The sequence below is a fragment of the Cervus canadensis genome, chromosome 15 (assembly GCF_019320065.1).
Source record: "Cervus canadensis isolate Bull #8, Minnesota chromosome 15, ASM1932006v1, whole genome shotgun sequence".
Lineage (NCBI taxonomy): Eukaryota > Metazoa > Chordata > Mammalia > Artiodactyla > Cervidae > Cervus > Cervus canadensis.
The window spans coordinates 22,951,570-22,974,034 of NC_057400.1; the positions used below are offsets into that span (position 1 = coordinate 22,951,570).

A 22,465-nucleotide genomic window follows, 5' to 3' on the forward strand; every position below is an offset into this window, starting at 1 on the left:
AAGGAAGCTTGGTGTGCTGCAGTCCACGATGTCGCAAAGAGTTGGACATGACTTAGTGGCTGATCAAGAAATTTCAATTCTATGAAGTGGTGTAGAATTTGCACAAAGTGTAAAGATCTTTCATCAGCTTACTTAGTTTTAAAACAATCACATATAATAAATTGCCATTAGCTACATTCTGCATATTAAAAAAATAAAAAAAAAAAACTCTAGTTATAAAGAGATTGAGACTTGTTCATGATCTCTATTAGGAAGTAGCGAATTTGGAGACTGGATCCAAACCCAAACCTTTGACTTCAGAGCTAATCCACGTTCTTCATAACTGTATGTCATAAAGATACAAAATATACCAGATTTTAAAACATTCATTTTTTTGTCACTTGGAATATACCACTGCTGAGCGCAATCATTCTTTACCTCCCTGCACTGCATTCCCAAATACTGGATCATTGTCTATCATGCTAAGACACATCCCAGAGGATAGCACTCAGTGGTAATGATGCCCTTGAAAAACCTTGAAAAGGTCTTAAAAATGCCTAAACTGCAGGAACTCAATATTTATTAATTACTAAGCAACTATTATTGCATTTGGCTTCTTTAAAGTTAATTGCATATATATGTTAGCTCTCATTCAGCTAAAATAGTGAGCTAATCGAACAAATACATGTGAGCATAAAGAAATATCTTATAAAACTAACATAAAAGTTTATATTTAGCTGCTATATAGTTTTGCATTAGTTAGACAGATACCCTAAAATATAATTTTTTTCTGAATGTTTCACATTCATAGTTGTTTAATTCTTTGTAAAGATAAGAAATAAAAAGGAGAAAAAAAGAAATTTTCACACACCTACTATACAAATTGGCTTTTTATTTTATAATATTTTTCTGGACTAAATAAAATTGCAAAAATACAAAACTGCTCAATTAGATTTCATCAATAAGATGCATGCATAATCATTTAGTAAAGATGTACATTTTTTCTAAAATTTTATATCAGCTTATGTTCTTAAAAAATTTGCCTTACTCTACTAATATAATTTTTAGACAAAAGTGTTAAGGCTACAGATATATCTTGATGACTCCAAAGAGGCTTCTAATATGGTTTTTCTGAAAATCAAATATCAATTCTTTTTTTTAATCTGATGCCATTCAAAATTAAAAATTAATTAAATTGAACTCTTCATAAACAGTAAAGACTAAAGTCTCTGAAGTAAATTTTTTTTTCTATGACTTTAGGGCCTCTGTAGTTTTCCAAAATTATATTTCTCAAAAAAGCTACTCTGTTTTTTAGTTCCATGTGAATAGGTAGTCTCTGATTTTAGGTTGGCTAAAAAAAAAAAGGCATCTAGTCAATCTTTTCATATTTCTTGCTGCAAGTGTAATTTGCATGTAACTTATCAACAGATGTTCAAAAATAAAAAAGAACAATAAGACATTCACTAAAGCATGAGTTGCCAACACCATTGACTACTATGCCCCTTTATGGGAAAAATAAATTCATCAATGAATAAAAATAGAATTCATATTTTTAGAGTCCTTGCCATTTTAGTGATTATTTCATGACACCATTGCTCTAATTTCCTACAACTGTTTTTATTTAAAACATGCACTTTACAAAAATCTGAAGGACACAAAGATTAAAGTACTGAAAACTGACAAATGTGGACAGTTGGACGTTCAATACTTTTTCATTGACTACCAAGTGGCTGGGGACATTTATTTTCTTTTTTCAAATATCCTCTTAAATTTACATTAGTGCACTTTTACATCAGCATCTATTCACCTTTGATCACTTTATATAAAGAGACAGTAACAGAATGAATTAACTCTTTATTTTAAGGGCAAAAGCACCCTATGAATGCCCACATTGCTTTGTCCACCTGAGATCTAGTGACTATATTTTGAGTTCCAGGTTTTAGCTAAAATTGGCTTGTAGAATTTATTCACCAAGGTCACTGGAGTCAAATCATTTGTATATTTCCCCCAACTGACTCCAGGGGAAGCCAACTGAGTATTTAAATTGACGGATGTCTCCTTGTCTCAGGACAATTTATCACAGAAAGTATTCTCATCCAAGAACTTTCCTGGTGAGTCCAAAGCAATGGCTTTCTTCAATAGATTTTTGAGACAAATGTCTCAATTTTTATGTGACTGGATTCTGTGACACTCGGAAATCAGCTTAAAAGAGACTAAAAAAAAAAAGCATGATGACCTTATAAGCAGCATGAGCCTCAGTGGACTAGGAAAGAGTACATTTAGAGTGGACTTGGGGAAGGAACAACTGTTTCCTGATGATTGTTATTGCCTAATGAGATCCGTGACCACACATCTATTATGTGGGATAAACATGGCTCCCCGCTGGCTCCCCAAAGCCTGCTGACAGTTGGTGGTTATGATGGTAACTCACTTTAACACCCTAGCAATGTTTTAATATTTTTTTTCTCCCAAGTCTATGACATTAGAACAAGGCTTGAATACACCATGTAGAAAATACAACAGAAACATGAAAATAGTATAACTTGGACACTAAAGCTTATTTTAGGAAGCAACCTTTTTCCACTGTCTAAAAATAATTTTGAGACTATTTATAAGGTTACCATATATAAAGAATTTTCAAATACTGGCTACTCCAATAAATTATGTCCTTTTATAAAGGAAGCCCAAGGTGAATTATACATATTTTGCCTAGAACTACTTGTATTTATTGCTTTGCAGGAAACCAAAATCTAACATTTGTGGTTTCAAAAAGATAAAAGTAATGATTTTAAAAAATTAACTTTATTTTACGTAATAAACAGCTCTTCGTACCAAGAAGGATATCATGTCTACTAGACATTCCTCACAGTCCCCGTACTTGAAGAAAAAATAATGCTATCAATACAGGAGAGTGTCAACATTGAAAAGCAATATCTGGTTTGGTCACTTTCAAATGCAGTGTTGAATGATACGTGCTGTGTTAAAAGACACAAACCCAAGCCTTGGCTTTAGTCTTCATTCTGCTTTTCTGACAGAAAATCTTTAGCGCACAGTCTCTGATGAGAAAGCAAACTATCCTTTATGTAAATTTATCACTTAGAAGCACCGAACATTTACTTGCTATTATACAATCACATCTTTCTTCCTGGAAAAAAAATTAGTATTTTTCAAGAAGTATAGTAATACTTGTGAATCATGAAAGAAAAAACAGATGTTCCCGCTTCCCCCCACCTGCTTATTTTTTAAGGCAGATACCAAAGCCTAGAATGGGTAAAAATAAATGACAAAAAATCAAAAACCTTTGTTTGTTACCTATAAAAGCACCCCCCCCCAAAAAAAATCTTTGGTAAAACCATCAAGATCATAAAAGTATTTTGTATCACAAATAACTGGTTCTATTTTCAGAGTCAACACAGTGGTGCATCTCCACAGAACAGTCAGGAAGGCAAAGTCATGGTTTGAAGCACCATCATAACTTCATAGTGGGAGAAACTCTATGTTCTCGTGTAGTCAAATGTTATTTTAAGCTATTTGAAGTAAAAATAAATTATATTTCAAGTGACTGACCTCAGGAGAGAGTATGAGGATCTATATTGAAATGTATTCCTCCACAAGTATCTTTCCTTCTATCATAAAGTCTTTCATTAATTATATTTAAAGACTTTGGATGATTTCTTTTAGTGATAATTGTGAAAAGCCACCTTGGATTCACAAAACTATAAAGAACATCATTTTCTGCATGTCTTATGGTTCATGAGTTCATCTTGTGTAAACCATACTGAACTACAGAGCCACTTATTAGGTCAGTTCCCTTGCCCTTTACTAACTCTGTACTTGTAATTTTGCCTGCTTGGGAAGTCCCCATCTAAGGAAACCATAGCTTACATTACAGTTTTATGGTAATTAGAAAAATGTACCCTCTCTGGACAAAAGAACCTGGACAAGGAAAAAAAGCTCAGTAAGTAGAGGGAGGTCTGGATGTCATTGCTCCATATGGTTGCTCTGCCTGTTTCCTCTGCAGGCTCTGCAAAGGCCCTGGTCTCTCCTACTAGAACATCACTGGTCTCTAAGCATTAGTCACTGCTACCACAGGCAGTGAATATACATACATGGTAATAAAATTATTATAATTATTACAATGATTACATATATTAAGGCAGTGATTTTGAGTTAGAGGTTGATGCATTTTTCTTCTAACAACATCTCTTTGAGTTTTATTCACTTATATATACATATATATATATATATATATATATTCACTTATAAGTAAACAGAGTTCAGAGAGATTATGCATCATATCCAATGTTACCCAGCTAATAAGTGATGAAGCTTGGATTGGAATCCAAATGCATTGATTTCAAAATTATATTTCTTAGCCTCAACCCAAATGGTGTTTTGTAAATATCTGGAAACAGCTTGAGTGTGGGCTCCTTGTTCTTATGTGTACTTTCCTCTCCTTTAATTAGAGTGGTAGAAAGCAGAGGATGAACCTGGGGCAAACAATTCTGAGAGTCTTTAGAGAGAGAGCCTTTTGACCCTTAATAATGTTTTACCTTTGTTCATTGGATTATTTGTAACCTACTTTCACTTGAAAAGGATATAAGAATGGTGTTCTCCATTTACAACATGCCACATGGACATATTAGAGCAAACAACCAACCAACCAACAGATCAACAAATAGAGCAAGTCCATCTGTCACAGTGAGTATTCTGGGATAATAGTATAGATTTTCTGTTCACAGACTGAATGTCATTCTTAAATATTTTCATTATATAGGCCTACATGTCACACTGCAACTACAAATTATTACTGGTTCGAACAAACTTTCATTAATTGAACAGAACATTTAGGTACTCTTCCATGAACAGAACACTTAGGTATCCCAAACCCCAAGAATTTATGGTAAATATTACTGTCTCCATTTCATAAATAAGGAAACTGAAACCTAAAAAGATAATGTAATTGATGAAAGGTGATGCAGCTAATAAATGCAAAGTCTTTTCTTTCATGATATTACACCATGTTGCCACTGGGCACGATAGCAAAGTAGAGGCTGTGGAGAATCACACATTGGTGCCCTTCCTGTCTCTCCTAGTATCTGTAGTGTTAATTCTATTTTGCATATAAATGCCTAACATTACATCTCCATTTATATGGACATATAGGAGCAAGATAAATGAAATAATGAAAAAAAATAAAATAAATTCAGAATACAGGATATTTTGGATTGGCACAATCATTTTAAAATGTCAAGGTCATGAAGAAATCTGGAAGACTACAGCTCAATATGATAGGATTACAAGGTGTAACAACCAAAAATAATGCCTGATCTATGATTAACTCTTAGTTAAGAAGAAAATAAAGATTAATAGAACTATAAAAGACATTTAGGGAAAACTGGAGAAATGAAAAATGAGCCAGCAAGATCAAAGAAAATAGAAGAAACTGAAGATGAATATCTTTCCCAATTCCTCCAGCAAAGGAATTGGCAAAGATATCATAGAAGAATAGGGATTTGTTCAGTCTATTCCATGATATCACTTTGTAATATTCCAGCATATATTAATTTCCCCATTGTCAAAAGTCTAATCTTAGGAAAAGGACTTTTGAATACATATTGCTAGGTAACAGACACTAATTGTTTCTTATGTGTAAGTCTCTTCTCAGGATTTCATCTTCTCTTCTTCTAATGGGCTCTGTGGTGTTCAGTATAAGGCTCCGTTATTGGCACTCAAGGAGACTAAGGCAAGAGGTATTTCTATATACACAAGATCCACAAGTCCTCCCAGCAATGAGTGCATTGACATGAAGCAGTATGTACTGCAATAAAACTCCAGTGTAAATGAAAGGATTACAGGATTCCTTGAAGTTAGTTGCAGCTCTATGCTCTTATTGCAAAATTTAATCAACCTAGATGTGACAAAAATAAGTTTGTCATTAGCCAGCAGGGGGAAGAAAGGTCCCTTCAGTGGTTACAGAATGTAGCCTCAGCACATCTTGGTGAGGTGGGCGTCTTTATGCATTATTCTTCTCATTTTACCAGGCAGGAAGTAGACAGAGAGAGAGGCTAAGTGACTTGCCCAAGGACAAAGAGTGAGTCAGATGCAGAGCTGGGAATTGAGCCCACTTCTCCTTGTTCCCAGTGTGCAGCTTTTCTCAGCAAGCCATAATGTCTTTCAGATGGATCATTTCCTAAAATGTATTAAGTTGTTAAAAATTCAATATGGGTGTTACATTGCTTTCCAACTAGCTCTGTTTCTCACTACTTTACGAGAGCTATTATCAAAAGCTAAACTGATGGTCAGATCAGTAAAATCATATCTGTATTTTTTAGACAATGTGCCATTAAACCTGGATAAATCCAAGTTCCTAAGATGAATCAGAGTCATTGGAAATGAATTTGTGTTTGGATCTTTCAGCAGGTGAGGGAGGATTCCACAGTGAGAGAAAAAGCGCAGCTTCAAAATTAGCAGAAACTGGAATGATCATGGAGAACAAAATCTCACTGACCACCAGAAAGAGTTAAAAAATGAACTCTAAACTTCCCCCATAATACACCAATAAGATGTTTATGGCAGGCATCAAAAAAGCAAGAAAATAAAATGTAGTATATACTCAAAAAGTTGGTATTTTAGGCCCTTATAGAAGACTTTAGACACTTTTTTTTACTCAAACTAAGACTGGTTCATTACCTGGGATTTTTAACCATTGGTTCATTGGGAATTTCAGGACATAGGCAGGAACTATCCTTTTAATAGCTCACTAAAGACTCTTATTGTGCTAACCGAACCAGAAATAGTAAATTGCCCAGATGCTAACACTCCTATAAGTCTTCTGATTTTGATCATTAGAAACATCACCAACAGATCTCTGTACCCTTTACTAAAGAATTCGGACTCAGCTGTACAATCTCCATCAATTCAGTAGTCTGGACAACTACCAATTAGTCAGGATTCAACCAAGAGATCAAACTCATTCACTATTTCTGGGATATGCTTTTCTGATCAATCTCTACCCAAAGGACAAGACGCAGAGTCCTTGCAGACCTACAGCCTCAACTGCCAGGTCTGATCAAACCCTCTGCAATTATCTCTTACATGACTTGCTCATATTTCCATAATGTTTCTTATCTGAATTAGACCATCAACTCCTTGAAGGCAGAGATAACTATAAAAAACTCCCTAGCACAGTTTTCCTGAGAAAACAATAAATCCAAATTTATTTTATAAAACTTATCTATATTTTTCTTTAGAAACTTTGGAAAGAGTGAAAATTTGAATTCCTTAGTAAGCAACATCACCTAATGCTAATTCATAAAATCTTATTCAGCAGACAACCAATCATTACAGCTAATACTTTATTAAAATTAAAGAACTGACCAAAATGATTTCTTCTGGAACATGAAGATACATTAATTGAGCAGTTGTTCTTGCAACTTTTATCACCCTTAGGATAATCTTGCATCACTTAAGAGACTGCACTCAGTTAAAACTTTCAGAATTTTCAATATCCTATGAGATTCCCTAGAGAACTGGCTGATTCCAGGGAAGAAACAGGGAAAATGCACAGTAATTCTGGGCTCATTTAGCAGTAATAAAAATTCAGAAAGTGCTCAGAAAATGATGGAGGTATATCAAAAGGGCAGAGTAGCCAATCTGAAAGTGTCCAACAGCCATAGGTAAACATGTTGAGCAAGATGAATAGTGATAGAATTGGATAATAACACAAATAATAAAATAAATACCTGTCTATACTGATATAAATAAGTAACAAATCAGAAAGAAGGGACACTTTTCTTGCAGAACAATTCTAAGTGATAATCTTGGAAAGAATGAGGAAAATGTCACCCCCTCCTACAAATGAGTATGGTTAACATCACCAATAATTAAACAAATTGATATGTATAATACACTAAGGAGGCTACATTTCTTGTGAGATGTTCTTATCAATAATGCATAACCATGAGAAAATATCAGGCAGACCCAAATTGTGGAATATTCTATTTAAAAAATAACCAGGATTCTTCAAATGAGTTTTAGAGATGGAAGTAAACTAATGATAGAGATTGTCATGGATTGAAGGTCTAAGGAGATATGACAATTTAACGTAAATTTGAATCCTAGATTGGCTGCCAAGATATAATCAGGTCATTAGCAAACAAATTGGTAAAATCTAGAAAAAGTCTTTGGTTAATAATGGATAGCATCGATGTTAACTCTGTTCTGGTAACTGTATCACAGTTATACAATATGTTAACATCAGGGAAATCCAAGGAAAAGATAAATGAGAACTCCCTGTACTAGTTGTCTATATTTTCTGTAAGTCTAAAATTATTTCAAAGTAAAAAGTTTTGAAAAATGCTTTAAAAAACGAATCCAAATAATCAGTTGGATATATGATTGCCTAGGTGAACACCGGTAGGAAATCTAGAGACGTTGTGTGGCAATAGAGCACACAGTCCGCTCTTGTTAGGTCACAGCTTTCCTGAGGAAACAGAAGATGAAACACAAACCTAAATGTGATCCCATTTGTGTCTCAGCATGAGAATTTGTCTACTCATCAGGATCATCCCTCTGCCATATTCACTTCACCCTGTTTTTTTCTCCCTTTTGATCTTCTTTTTTCTCTTCTACATTTCAGTAATGATCCATGTGTAGTGTGTGGCATAGCAATTTTGTTTTCACCATGTGGCTGTTACTTATCAGGTAGAATATTTTCCATGAAGCCCCTGGGGTTATGAGACAGAAATCATCCTCATAGCATCCCCTCGTCATTATTAAGAGGGTTTTGTTTCTTAGACAACTTTCCATGGCGTGTTCCCTCCTAAGTCACAATTGAGTCTAATATTATTGACTCTCTAAAGGCTCATTAAGAGTGTTCTCTGTGCTCAATTTTCTCCCCAGATTCTACCTTGATGTTTCATAGGGGAGATGAAGTTGTCAAAGCAGAGATATAGGACGCTGTTGAAATTAATCTTTAGTATCCGTCTCCCCTTAGCCATGAGCTGCAACAATGAGCGTTACAAATTTCAAGGCTTTACACTCAGCTCTCTAGAGCCACCTTTTGTCTGTAAAGCACCAAATAAGTTGTCTATTCATCGTGATCCAGTCTAACCTTCTGTTGATGTCTGCAACTCAGGGGTTCCAGGTCACAGCTGTCAGTCTGGCTCTTAAATCTATCAGCTGATGCTTTTTGACCCACAATGTTATTTCTTTCTTTCTTGTTAATCTTGACGGACAATATTTAAATCTTAAGGAATTATGCATGAAAATCAAAACTCCTGGTCTCTCCTGAATTTCTAAAGGTTGAGCAATCCTCTGCCCACATTCACAGGAGCCCACAGTCTGCTGCAGTTGAATATCAGCTACCTCTTGGAAAAGGTGGGTATTCTCTAATTTACATGTCACCAGGGCACCTCTGACCAGATTTGGCCGTATGCATTTTTGTTTGTAAAACCTGCCCTATATATTGCCCTTTAATTAATAAAGGTTAGTCAAATATGTCTGAGTGCCTTCACTTAACATGATGAGCAAAGAAAAGCTAAGCAGGCTTTTTTCTGAGTCTAGGGATCTCAGGAGCCTTTGGTGAAACTACAGAGGAAATGCTGCCCATCCTTTTCTCTTGCTTGCGTGAGAGGGGCTGGGGAGAACTGCTGCTTCAGGTTCCTTTGTATGATTTCCTGTGTTTTAAAGAAATGTGATTGCTTTTATTGTATACTAAGTTCCACTCTTACACAGTGACGCTCAAGCAGGAGTTTGCAAAGCTATGATAGAGCCATACTCTTTTACTTCACACGGAAGGGTTTTCCTAATCCTCTTTGGCATTCATCTCTAAACCTTGGTGAACTCAAGCAGCTTCAATAACTGAAAGTTTATTTTAGACTTAAGTGATTTTCTTTCTACTGGTAGATTTTTCAGGTGTCTCACCAGCTTAACTGTTATCTGAATAAGCTTTGTTTATTTTCCTTGGCTCGTTATAGCCGGTTGAAGTCTGTTCCAAGGGGTCACAACACGTCCTGCCCAAATGCCTATTTATTTATGTAGTCAATAATTTTTTTTTTTTTGCTTTACCTAAAATATAAATAACCTCCTTATACTCATTTTGAACCTTTTCCCAAACTACTTTCCTTATGAAGGAAAAAAAAAAAAAGCTGTTTAGCAGACCTCTGTGTGATGTGAGCAGAGTTCTAGTCAGGGAGCATAAATCATGCCTCATACTCACTAATATACAAGTAACCCTTCCCCTTCCTGCTGTTTTCAATTACTCCGATTAATTTATTTCCAAACTTTTGGCACCCCTCTGCTAGAGCACACAGCAAACAAATTTACAGTGAGTCTCAAATTAAATATTAATGCAAAATCCCTCAGCCTCAATTTCATTTGGTTCAGTCACTCTAAAATTTAATAAAATGTTGGTGTTTATCTCATATTTAACTTATTCCTATGCATAGTGTTGATTTTGTTGTACTGAAATCTTGGAGCCAAATTATTAAAGGGGCTTTTGACAATGTGCATGAAAAAAATGAACTAAACTTAAAGTCACATACAAATTAGATTTCTGCACAGGCATCTAGCAAATGTCTACTAAACCTTCAGGTAAGCTCTTTACACAATAAATAAATTGGTTGGGATTTTTGGCTTCAATATCTTATTTAAGCATTTCTGAAATTATAAATGCCTAAGCTCTGGATCTCTTTTCATTTTAACCTAATGTGTGTTAGTACACATCTCTTCTTAATCTTAAGGCATACCATATTTGAAAACTAAGAAAGCATTTATCTTTTTAAATTAGTTGTAATGGTCATGTAGCATTTCCAAGGTAATTTCTCAGTTTGGAGTGAAGTATTTCCTCTATAATGTTGCTGTTCACTATATAAACTAAATAGTGTCTAAAAGGGCTGATTATCTCAAGTTGCTTGTATTGGCAATAGAGGGCCCGTACAACTTAAAAAGAAACTCAATGAAAATATTTGGGGCTAAGCTTGTACTTTGGAATGCAGACTTGAATATTAAGTTTTAAAACTAAAGTTTGATTTCTTCTCAAGGTAGATAACAAAAAAGAGATGCAAAAGAAAACAAGAGCAATGGAAAACAAAAAAAAATCAATGGAAAAAAATCCTGAAACAATCTTCTAATAACTAAGGCCTAAAATGGCTCATTCAGTTTAATATTAACAGTATTTCCCTCAAACACTGTATACATATTTTCTTCCCCACACACCCCTGGGCTCTGATTTTTTTTTTTTTTTTTCCTTTTCCATCAGTTTCAAAAAAAAGTCTCTCTCCCTGCTCTTTTTTCTCCTCTCACTCCCTCTTCCCTTTTTAGCTCCAACAAGAACTCAATAAACCCAAACGGGCTTGTTTTGTAGCTATAAGCAAAACTTCCCTGAAAATCCAGACATGTACAATTACTAGTGTTTTTATTGCTTGTTCTGGTTTATGTTGTTTACTCATGTCTGCCTCCAGTCTACAAATCACACCGAGATAGGTACGTAGTAGGAACTACAACAGTTATTCACTGAATGTGTGTGGATAAGTACAGAAGAATCATCCAAGGGTGCTGACTGACCAAGAGGAATAACCATTAGGTCATAAACTCTTATCCATTAGGTCCCCCACCACTTTTCAACACCCCTTTCCCTTCCAAAGTTTTCTTGGCATTTCCAGGGAGGGTAATGAGTATAGACAATAGCAATTTCCTTAAAATTTCATCCCATTAATCAAATATTCACAAGTGGGAGTGGTGACTGTCAGCACAAATTCTTCTCAATCGTATCAGTGACTTGGGGTAATGGAAAAGAATTCTTCCTTGAAAATACTGAGAATTTCCTCAAGGAAAAAAAAATCACATGAGTCTACATATAAGCCAATGCCCCTTCCTTCTGCTGTTATACTAGTTTATATTGGTAGAAATAGCTAAATAGTTGCTGCCACATTTACCAATGCCTGGCATGTTACTAAGTATATTATTTTAACTAAACTCCCAAAGAATACTCCCAAAAAATACTCATTTTGCAGACATGGTATGGGTAAATATGTGTAATAGGGAAGATGGTGGTATTAATTCTGAAATATAGGGAAAAATACAAGCAATATTGCAGGTCTACATGTGACCATTACATGCCTAATACCATGACACATTTCATACAAATCAATAAGAAGTGGTGTAAAACAAAATGCATTATTTTCTACATAACCTAGAATGTTAACTTTTACCTCCCAAGATGATAATTTAAGGCTTTATTTCATGCCTTATCCTTCTGATCTATTGAAAGGTTCTGCATTCATTGTTACAGAAAATCTTCCTAAAGATGAGTCACTCTTCTAGCTCATCCTCATCTAGAATGCTACCTTGTTTAAGCTGCCGACGTCTCTCCTGAACAGTTATAATAACCCTTTAACTGTATTTACTGTGTCTCTTGTCCGTTTTTATTCAGTAGCAAGCATGATCTCATAAATAATTGTGTCCTGTCACCTCTGATTAAACATCCGATTGCAGCCTATTATAATGAGAACAAAACCCAAGTGCCCCACTCTGATCTGCATAATCTTACCTGACCTACTCATAAATGCCCCTTTCCCCATTCCTCATCTCTTCCAAACACACAAAGTGAACTGTAGGCACACAGACCTTCTTCCTTTCTCTGAAATGCCAAAATCGGGACTTCTTCTCAAGGATTTACATGGAAAGTTCCTCCCTCAGAAGCACTCATAGTTTGTTCCTTCACATCACTTTTTATCTCAGCAAATGTTATATGTTATCCTTCACAAAAAGGTCTGGATTACAACCAATCCCCAGAGCACCTCTCTTGATTACATTGTTATTTTTCTTTCTACTTAGCACAAAATATTATGTATTAACTGATGTGTCAGTTTGCTTATTGTCTGTCTCTTCCCACACTAAAATTTTAATATGCTAAAATGTAAGTTCAGACAGACCAGTTACATTGTCTAACTTGCTCATCTGCTTCTTTCCCAACCTCTAGAACAACTCCCAGCACATCTCTGATCAAATTTGTTGAATGGATGGATAAATAAAGGAATGACCATCAACCACATGGGTTACTTCAAGGATCATATGATCTCAGGAGGAAAAAACAGAAAAAATTAAAGTGCCCTTATAACACAGTGGATTTCTACTGCTCTTAGCAATTTACGTTAAGTTAATCGTATAATTAATGAAATAATGAGTATGTATGTAATGAGATACCAATGTGTGAGATGTTTACACATATGCTGTCTTCCTTGCATTCATGGAAGGTCTCTCTTTTCAGAGTTGGTTGGAAAAGTTTTCTGTAAACCTCTAACAGTGTATCACAGGCACTCAGATTAAAATACATACAAAATAAAAACTGTCATGCTTTTAATAAACTTATGATCTCCCAGCAATGAGAAAAGCAAGGAGAATGGGAAAAAAGTCCTAAGATTTTGGTTCCTACACTATCAGGATTAATTTCAAAATACTTGACAATATCATCAGCAAGTGAAATAGAAGTAAGCATTCTAGCATGGGAAAGAACTCTGTCCAAAGATGGACAACTCTAAATTCTACCTATTTTTAATGTTGGTCAATGTTGGATAAAGTCACTATCATTTCCCCTAAGTACGATTTGTACACCATGAGTATTACAGGCCATCAGCATGGTGCTGGTGAACTGCTAGCCCTTTTGTTAGAATGACAGTGATACAAGGACTTAGCAAAAGGGCCTGAATTCTGGTTAGTAATTCTACCTATAAATCTTAGTTATTTTTTAATGCAAGCCTCATAAATACGGATGTCCAGTAGACATAATCTATAATAGTTTCACCTGACAGGGCAAAATCTCACCCATGAGCTGGCATCGTTATCACTGTACTTTCAGAGCTTAATTATGAGAAAAATGCTTTAAAAATTAATAGAGTTGAATACAGAGGAATATTTTAATAAAGCATACTTTCTATTTTAGCATAGTCATACCAATAAAATATATCATTAACAGTTTTAGAAAATGCACACAAGGTCTTAGATTATCTATCTAAAATCCAAATATTTGTAAATCTCAAAAATTTATAGTTTAGCAAATTTTAGCAAATGTTTGAGTAGTTCCTTACTGCCTCAGTTACCTGATCTGTGTGAATTGAAGCTTCAAAAAATTCTTACTGCCAAGGTTTTCTCTCTTAGCATCTTTGTCCTTCCTCTCCTTATACATCCTAATTTCTAAGGAAAACAATCATTCTAAACTCATTTCTGTCAATCAGCCTTATTCGACAGTTTTTTCTTTTTCACAAATATCTTAAAATACCCAGAAACACTCAAAGCAAGCAACCAGAACCAGAAGTTTTAGTTCTCTTCTTCTTCTCCATCCCTCCCTATCTTTAGTTCTCTTTTCTCATTTTAAGAAGAAAGAGCTAAGACGAGCAAATGGTCATTAAAGAAAAACTCAGCAGTAGAAAAATTCTTAAGGAATCGTATTCATAATTCTAAAGCCATTTTGGAAGTCTTGAAGGATGTCAATGCAATGGGGAAAAGTTAGGAAGAATTGCAAGAATAAAACAAGAGACGGTCTGTGGTACCTTGATCTTACCTAAAGAAGAAATGTATTCTTTTGACTAAAATGAGGTCGTGTTTCAACAATACCTGTCTTTGGTCTGAAGGCTAAGCCAGCCAGGACAATGAGGTGCATGCATCTCAGGAAGAGATGTCTGACTGTTAATAAGAATGCACTGTGAGATAAAATGAGATCTTAGCAAGGCAACCCACTCTATCTTCTTCGAGATTTTTTTTTTCTTACTTAAAAAAGAAAGAATCTCATATGAAAAGATACTTTCTCAACTTGTCTTATATAAAGGACATAGTTATAATATTATTCACATGTAAATGGAAACTTTTATACAGACATGGCTATATTCAAACTTTTTCTGAGAAAAAATAAGATTAAACAGATAAGACTACATAAACTGAAATTATTTTTCATTGTTCCTATAGGTAAAGAAATCTTTGACAAGTGTTTTATATTTACAACCACTTTGGAACATATGAGAAATTCCAAATGTAGATAATATATCCTTATTCAACAAATGAGGGTGGCAGAGTTATTGAATAATGTTAAGTGACACCATCGTTACCAACGAAAGCATTAGCCTTTTCCCCTGATGATACTTAAAAGAATCTGACCTACTGGGAAATCAGCAACAAATGAGTGGGTGCATTTATTTAATCAAGCCATTGCATTTTTTTTAACCACAACTGGACATATAATTGCAGACTAAAACAAAGTTAATTTGACTGCATGAGAAGGTTACTATAGTCATATTTAAAAGGACACTAAACACTGTGGTCCACTTTATCACTGTAATGATTTCCATTTTATTTTCTATATTGAGAGTCTTGACTTTGAAATATATTTTATTTTTTTTAATATTTTGAAAAAATAACTCAATAAACAAAGCCAATAAAGAAGAATAAGAACTTTCAAATCAATTGTCAATAAAGTAGCATTTGTCTCTACAGGAATAAATTCAGAGCATGTATTTGTTAATATCCTAATGCTGCTTTAAACTCTTATGCTACCCCATGATATAAATAAATAATTACTACCAAACATAATGAATTTGCCTATTACAAACTGCACAACAGCAATAGTACATTTGATTTACTCTACAAAGCATAGATAGGAAGTATCACGTATAAGTCTTTCAGGGAAATACATTGTTGTTTTCCATAAAATTTAATTTTAAGCTTTTATGCAAGATCAATTTTACTATTTTACCAGGACTGGCTACTATCTAGTAGTTTGATGCTCATTTAGTTCCTAGTCAATTCAACCAATTTGTTTAGTCAGAAAGCTCAGTCAAAATAATTGAGCTTGTATAGAGACAGACTAAATCAATAGGATGGAAAGAGAGAAAGAAACTATATTTTGGTATCACTGAATTCAAAACAGAGCAATAAAAAATACATACTTTCTAACTTGGCCTTGTAATTATACTGGCGGGCAGGGGGAGAGTGGGAAGGGAGGCCACCAAATCATTTATGAGGAGAAAATATAGATTGAAATGTGTGAAGGCAGCATATAGTGGAAAAACTTCTAACAGAAAAAAGCATATAAATGTTGAAGGTCTAAACTTACTTGTTCGGATGTGTTACAAAATCTTCTGAAGACTTCATTCCCTCTTCTACAATATAGAGTTTTCAGATGAAGTTGGAGAGATTAATATTTATTCAAATGGGACCACACAGAATAGTGAGACAGTGATTACATATTATTGTAAAGCACAAAACTCCCCAAAAGCATGTAAGATTAAAGATACTCATCGTCACATATATGAATTAGTACAAAAGTAACTTCAAAAAAACTCTAATATTTAGAGATATTTCCAAGTTTTTTGTATTTGAATTTTAAATAATGGAACGTTTTTTCCCCAAGCAACTAATAAATGCTAAATATCTCCTCAAAGAAAACAACTGTAGAATGTCCCCCAAAACTTGTAGATTGTTAGATTTGTGACTGCTATGTTGCAACTTCATTCTTATGCCTCTTTGTCAATGGGTTGTTATACAGGTGAAATTTGGAGAATAACAATCCATGTGAAGATGGAAACCAACTCCAGGGAAGAGCACTGTTTGACTGGTTACAATTATTCTGCCTTTGCTGTCCCACGGGGGGGAAGAAATTATTTGTGCTGTCTGCATATCAAGGTAGGTTTGAGTCATTATTTTTCAATTAAATATAAGGATCTAGATTTCTTCAGAGACTATAAGGAAGATTTTTTAAATAATCAGAGTAAACATGACTCTATCCTGATAGAGGTTTGATCCAGTATATATTCTGGCTAACTCACTATGAAACTAGTCAATCTTTTGCTCAACTTTTCTTTAGAAGTACAGTTACTAAAAACATTGTTTTAAATTATACACGTTGGGTGCATCATAATTATAGACATTTCAAAGGCAAATACATTTTGACATTTATGTCCTCAACTGTCAGATTCTGTTACAACAAATTATGAATTAAATGGAAATTCACTCATTAGAATACTGAACATTAGGAGTGGAAAAATAACTCAAAGTTCTTTCATTTCATAATGTTTTTAAGGAGGTGGTCATCACGAAACTAGATGTATATTGTCTGAAAATTTTCTAAAAAGTTTCATTTAAAAATCTATCTCCAATTTCCAGGCCAAAGTGGTGTTTTTATAGGTTCTAGGCACCAAGGCAGTCATTTTAAAGAAGTTATCTTCTTTGAAGAAGATCTATCTATATAACAGGTGGGTTTCACTTAGTGCTAAATCAGTTTAACTAATGACATCATGTTGGGACAATCATGATTAACTTTCAGTATTAATTCTACTTCCTTTGAATGTATCCATCTAGAATGAAGAAAAGTGTTTCCTTTGTATAAGAACTGTTTTGACAGACAGCCTCAGAAGATAGAGAAATGTATCAATACATCTGCTTGGTACCTTTTACTACACAGAATCCCTACAACTAGGAAGAAATGGAAGAAAGAGGTTATATTTCATAGAAGATGTGAAAATTAAAAGAAGAATCATGAAAAACAAAGATAGAATGGAGGACAGATACAGAGATCCCTCATCATTGTAATCCTTATAAAAGATTAAATCATGTTAAGTCCAGGTGATTTTAAATGGAGCTATCTTAATGGTACAATCTAGGTTCTGAAAAGAGATTGACAAGACAAGTAGCAAGAAACTAATGTCCTGGATCCCATACACTTGGAAACTAAAAGTCTCTGCAAGACTCTACGGCGAATGTAAGTAGCATTTACAAAGTGTCGCCTCACTTTAAAGAATATATCAACTATATCCCTCACCCACCACCCTTTCTAAGAATATTTCTTTCACATTCACTTTAAAAAAATCACTTCCGTTTAACAATTCTAGCACAGTTAAAACATATACGTTTTCTGCAGTATTCTCATATCTCTCTTCATTCTTCAGGTTTAGTTATATCCGGCCTCACATTGATGGAAGTTTCTTTATTTGTATACTGTAAACATTTCCATAGGATATTTATTATGATATCAGTGGACAACATTTATCTTAAATTATTTTGTCAAAAGATACTTTAATCTCTTCTTTTAGGAACACTTATCTGGATTCAGCCTCTTCTTAAAAGTATCATTTGGCATTCTCCCCTCTGCCCTCTTTCTTTCCCTCCCTTATTCTGTTTTTGCAATTTACATACTTTCTTCTTTCAACACACTGAAAATGTTCTTTATTTTTTTATTGCTTCCTTTCCTTTGTAACATTTTCAATTTGAGCTTGAGAGAAAGACAGGAAAACTCAAAGATTATGGAGACCTCTTCAAAGCAAAACTTTAACTTTTCTGGAATATAAAGAGACAGCCCATTCGTCTAGCAACCCATTTGTCTTTGAGATTAATATTTTAACATACATGATTGCCAGTTTTAGATGGTTTTATAGACATATACATTTAAATGATTAAATGATTACAGCAGCATGAACTTTAATTATTTGGAAATATGTTTCCACATCTTGCCAGACTCAAGAACATAAAAGAGATTAGCTTCAGTTCTTTCAATCCCTTTTCATTTAAAAAAAAATTGACAATTTAAAATATACTTCCTTTTAAGTCTTAATCCTTATCAAGCAATACTTTGATGTGATATGACATTGTTATATGACATACTGGTTGATTCTAAGTGAACATGATTTATCCTCCAAGTTTTGCTGTTAAGAGTTACAAAGATGTTTCCTTTTTTCAGATGTGATGAAATTAATAAAACCTGACATGTACATCAGCTTAACTCTGTACCAAAATCAATGCAAACTAAAAAAAAATAAACAATGTAGAATTAAAGGAAAACTGGATGTGCATAAACTGAATGCAAGCATACAAGTTCAAGTATTTTTCTATTAAAAAAAAAATACTCAGTTTATACTCAAAAGGAAGAGAAAGAGAGGTATAGGGTAATGCATTCACCCGGTTCACGCAGTTTAAGAAGCTACCCATTACTTAATATTTATTTTAGACGACCTGAAAGTGTTTTCTCATTTTCTGGCTTGAAGTTAGGTCTTGCACAACAAAACACACCTGTGTAATTCACAGGCCTGTTTTGTTCTTCAAGGACAACTGACATAAGCCTGGGCAGAAAGCTACATCTTATTAACCTTTTTCTTTAGTTTATATTCCCATATCTTTTGTTTCAGCATTTCAGTAAGAGAAGTTTGTCATAATGCAGCAGCACTTTCTTTATAACTTTCAACAAAACTGTTCTCTCTCTTTTTCCCCCCTTTTCCAAATGGGACCCACCCCTTTCAATTTTGATAGCTAGCTGTGGCATTTTTAGCTCTTTTGTAACAGTTTTGAAAGTTGTGTTAAATATGGATAATAGCAGTAAACTGTTGGTCCATAATTATTTCACTTGTATTCTCCAGTATGGCACTTCTTATGCTGGCATGGTGATACAATCAGGCACTATTTGAGTTTTAGCAAAGAGTAACAATCCTTTTCCATGGGCCCTGTTTCTATCTTATATATCCCTCTCCTTATCGGAACTAAATGGACATCAATTCTAATCCTTTTATTTCGTTTTCTGTCTCAGAAGAAAGTTAGGGGTCTGTATATTTGCAAGTCTATCCAGTATTCATTCCAATCATTGTAGCAATGGCCCTATTCCTCATAAACACATACAGAAGCACTGGGGACTTCATTCCAGATGAGGTCAAGTTTCTGGAGAATGGAGACTCACGCAGAAAGAGCCCCAAAGCAGTAGTCTGCCAGTGTCAATCTATTTTTCTAGCACACAGGACTGAAAAGCTTCATTCTGTTCATCTGCTCTGGTTCAACTTCAAACATTCTTTCTAAGAAAGGTTGAGAGCTGATTGTTCCAGATCAAAGACATCACCATTTCTAGTCAAAGCTATATGCTTCCATTTTATCAGTATAGTTTTCAACTATTCCAGACCAACTTCAAGGCAAGTTAAGGCAAGTTCAGAAGCTAAGTGGTTAGGTGGCAGAGATATGTTTAAAAGATTATCACTCAGTAAATGTCAGACTTTCTAAAGGAACTCATATTAGTCTCAAAAGGAAGTAACATGCGTGAGTATGCTGTAAAGACTATAATCTGGTTGCCCAGAGCAGGTTGAGTAGAAACACTACAATTCATTTCCCTGTTCTTTCCATTAATGAAGCAACACTTTTTCGTCATTTCATAATTTGCTAGACATAAACACTGGCACGGAACCTTCCAATTCAACATTCTGCCTATTTGCTTGGCATTGAGATCCGGGTACGTTTTCTATCTTTCTTATTCTTTTTCTCATTAGCCCCCAAACCAAAATACATTAGTCAATATGAATCATGTTATGATTTAAAAATAAGAACAAAACAAAACTAGATCTATGATACCTCTGATTTTATTTTAAACAGTTAACCATTTCAATGCCAATGGCCCAAATATTGATCTACTTTTTTTTTTTTTTTTTCTTTTTTCACCGGTCTGACTTGTCAAAGATTATGAAACTTGCATAGAGAGTCTTGGGTTTCCAGATCAAAGTTTATCAAATTCGGATTTATTATAATGCCCACCTCCTCTCTCCTTTCTGCTCTGCTTCTCATACCCATTCCCGTTTAAACTTCTATCATTTGGAGCTATTTGGAGCAATAGCAAGGGCAAGACGCCAGCGGTGGGTTAGCGTCTCCATGCACCATAAGCTGAGCCACAGACATTCGGGAATCAGAAAAGTCAAGTTCAAGCAGGTGCTTGTGCCCAGAAGCTCCGCCAAAGCTTTAGCTTCTCTACTGATGACCCGAATGAATTTGCCCCAGAAAAGGGCTCCAGAAACGAAAGGGGCTGGAGTCGCCGCTTTCCCCTCTCCGGGTGCAGCAGGAAAGGAAGTTAACCCAGGAGATAAGTTAAGGGAGCAGACACTTAACGCAAAGAACCCTGAGCCCGCAAAAGCTCGAAGCCCAGAAAGTGAGCGCGAGGGGAAGTCTTGGGAAAGCGAATTCTGATCTCAACATCTGCAGCGCTTGGGATGCGCGGGCAGAAGCGCGCAGTCAAGTCCAAACGTTCCCGGGGGAACAAAATCAGGACAGGCAAAGGGCCAAAAGAAAAAGCTGTGGGGGAGCCGAGGACTTAGGGTTCCTGGTTCGGAGACACCCCCCACCCCACACACACACCGCACCTCTCACCCCCCACGAGGCCAGCACACGGTGGCCCACGGTCCCGGGGAGCGGGGCCGCAAGGACTTAAGTTTCACACTCACTTATATGCAAGCGTCGCCCAGCAGCAAAGCCAAGGAAGACAGGGGGCAAGGAAGGGGGAGGGGGGTTCTCCTTACCTCGTTCGGCTCCCATGGTCAGCACCTTGGCGACAGGCAATAATCCCGAGAGAGTGAGTAAGGCGAGGAGAAACTCAGACATCGTGGTCGCCCGGGGAGGAAGCCTGAGCCGGAGACTGCTCGGCGGTACCCTCGGCCCGGCGGCGGCGGCGGCGGCGGCAGGTCGGAGCCCCGAATCGGGCAGCGTCATTTACAAATGTCACTGGAAATTCTTCAGCTCAAGGAGCCCAGCCAGTCCGCCTTCTCCTGCCTGGAGCAGGATGTGGAAGGTGTACGGATGCGCGCGCGTGGGGGAGAGAGTGTGTGTGTGAGCGCGAGCGAGCCGCTCGTGTGTCTTGACTTTTCAATGCAGAGTACGTCTGATCTTACATCACGCAAAGAGGGGCAGTGAGAGACGCCAGCGGAGGGGAATTCACTGATTAATCACCGAATCCACCACACACCCCTCCATCGTCCACATAAATCACATCTATTACTTGGTAAGAGGCATTTAACACAACAGGAAAATACCACCGCGAACTGAGAGCACCACAAATCACAATTATTTCAGTCTCCTTGAAGGGAAAGTAACTCCAAGCTGGGTCTGTAGGGATTTGGGTCTTTCGAGAAGGGGGGAGACTTCTGCATTGGGCTGAGCCAGCCAGAAGCCTAGGAAGCTCCGCGTTTAACAGCCAGTTCGGAATTAGCAGCCACCAGAGCTGAGATAGATGCTTCTCTAGGCAAAGCACATTTGATCCCTTTGCTCCCTGGAAGCTTCCTTCCCCAGATGGAAGGACGAGCCAAGTAACTGGGCTTCTTTTAGGGAAATGGTTTCCTACGCTTGCCACAAAAAATGCATTGCTTTTTGAATTGCACCTTTAACTTTTATGCTGAGTAGTACCTGGGGACAAAGATGAAAATTTAGTGATTCAGCAGAAACAAATAAAAACAAAACAAACCCCCAATGTCATCACCCGTTGCATAAGAAGGGAAGGTGGATGGAAAGAGACCCCCTAAGTAGGGAACCATAAAGCAAAAATTCGGCAGTTTTATTGTGTATATTTCTTTCTTTAAAAGGGTTCCTTGAACCATTTTGAACTTTTGCTGCTTTATTTTTTTCTTTTTTCTACATAGTACAGTGGTAGTATTAAGAACTTTCTCAAACCGTGGGAGGTATTAAAATGAATCTGCGATTTTAA

General features: G+C 35.8%; 1 protein-coding gene across 1 annotated transcript in view; it reads right to left on the bottom strand.

Moving 5' to 3' along the window:
* LRP1B (LDL receptor related protein 1B) overlaps positions 1-21,567 on the bottom strand; it is a 2,049,143-nt gene extending 2,027,576 nt beyond the window's left edge. The window contains exon 1 of the mRNA XM_043488135.1: positions 21,288-21,567. Coding sequence (XP_043344070.1) covers positions 21,288-21,477 — 190 coding nt within the window. The 5' untranslated portion in view covers positions 21,478-21,567. The remainder of the gene's footprint in view (positions 1-21,287) is intronic.
* Positions 21,568-22,465: the final 898 nt, after the last annotated feature.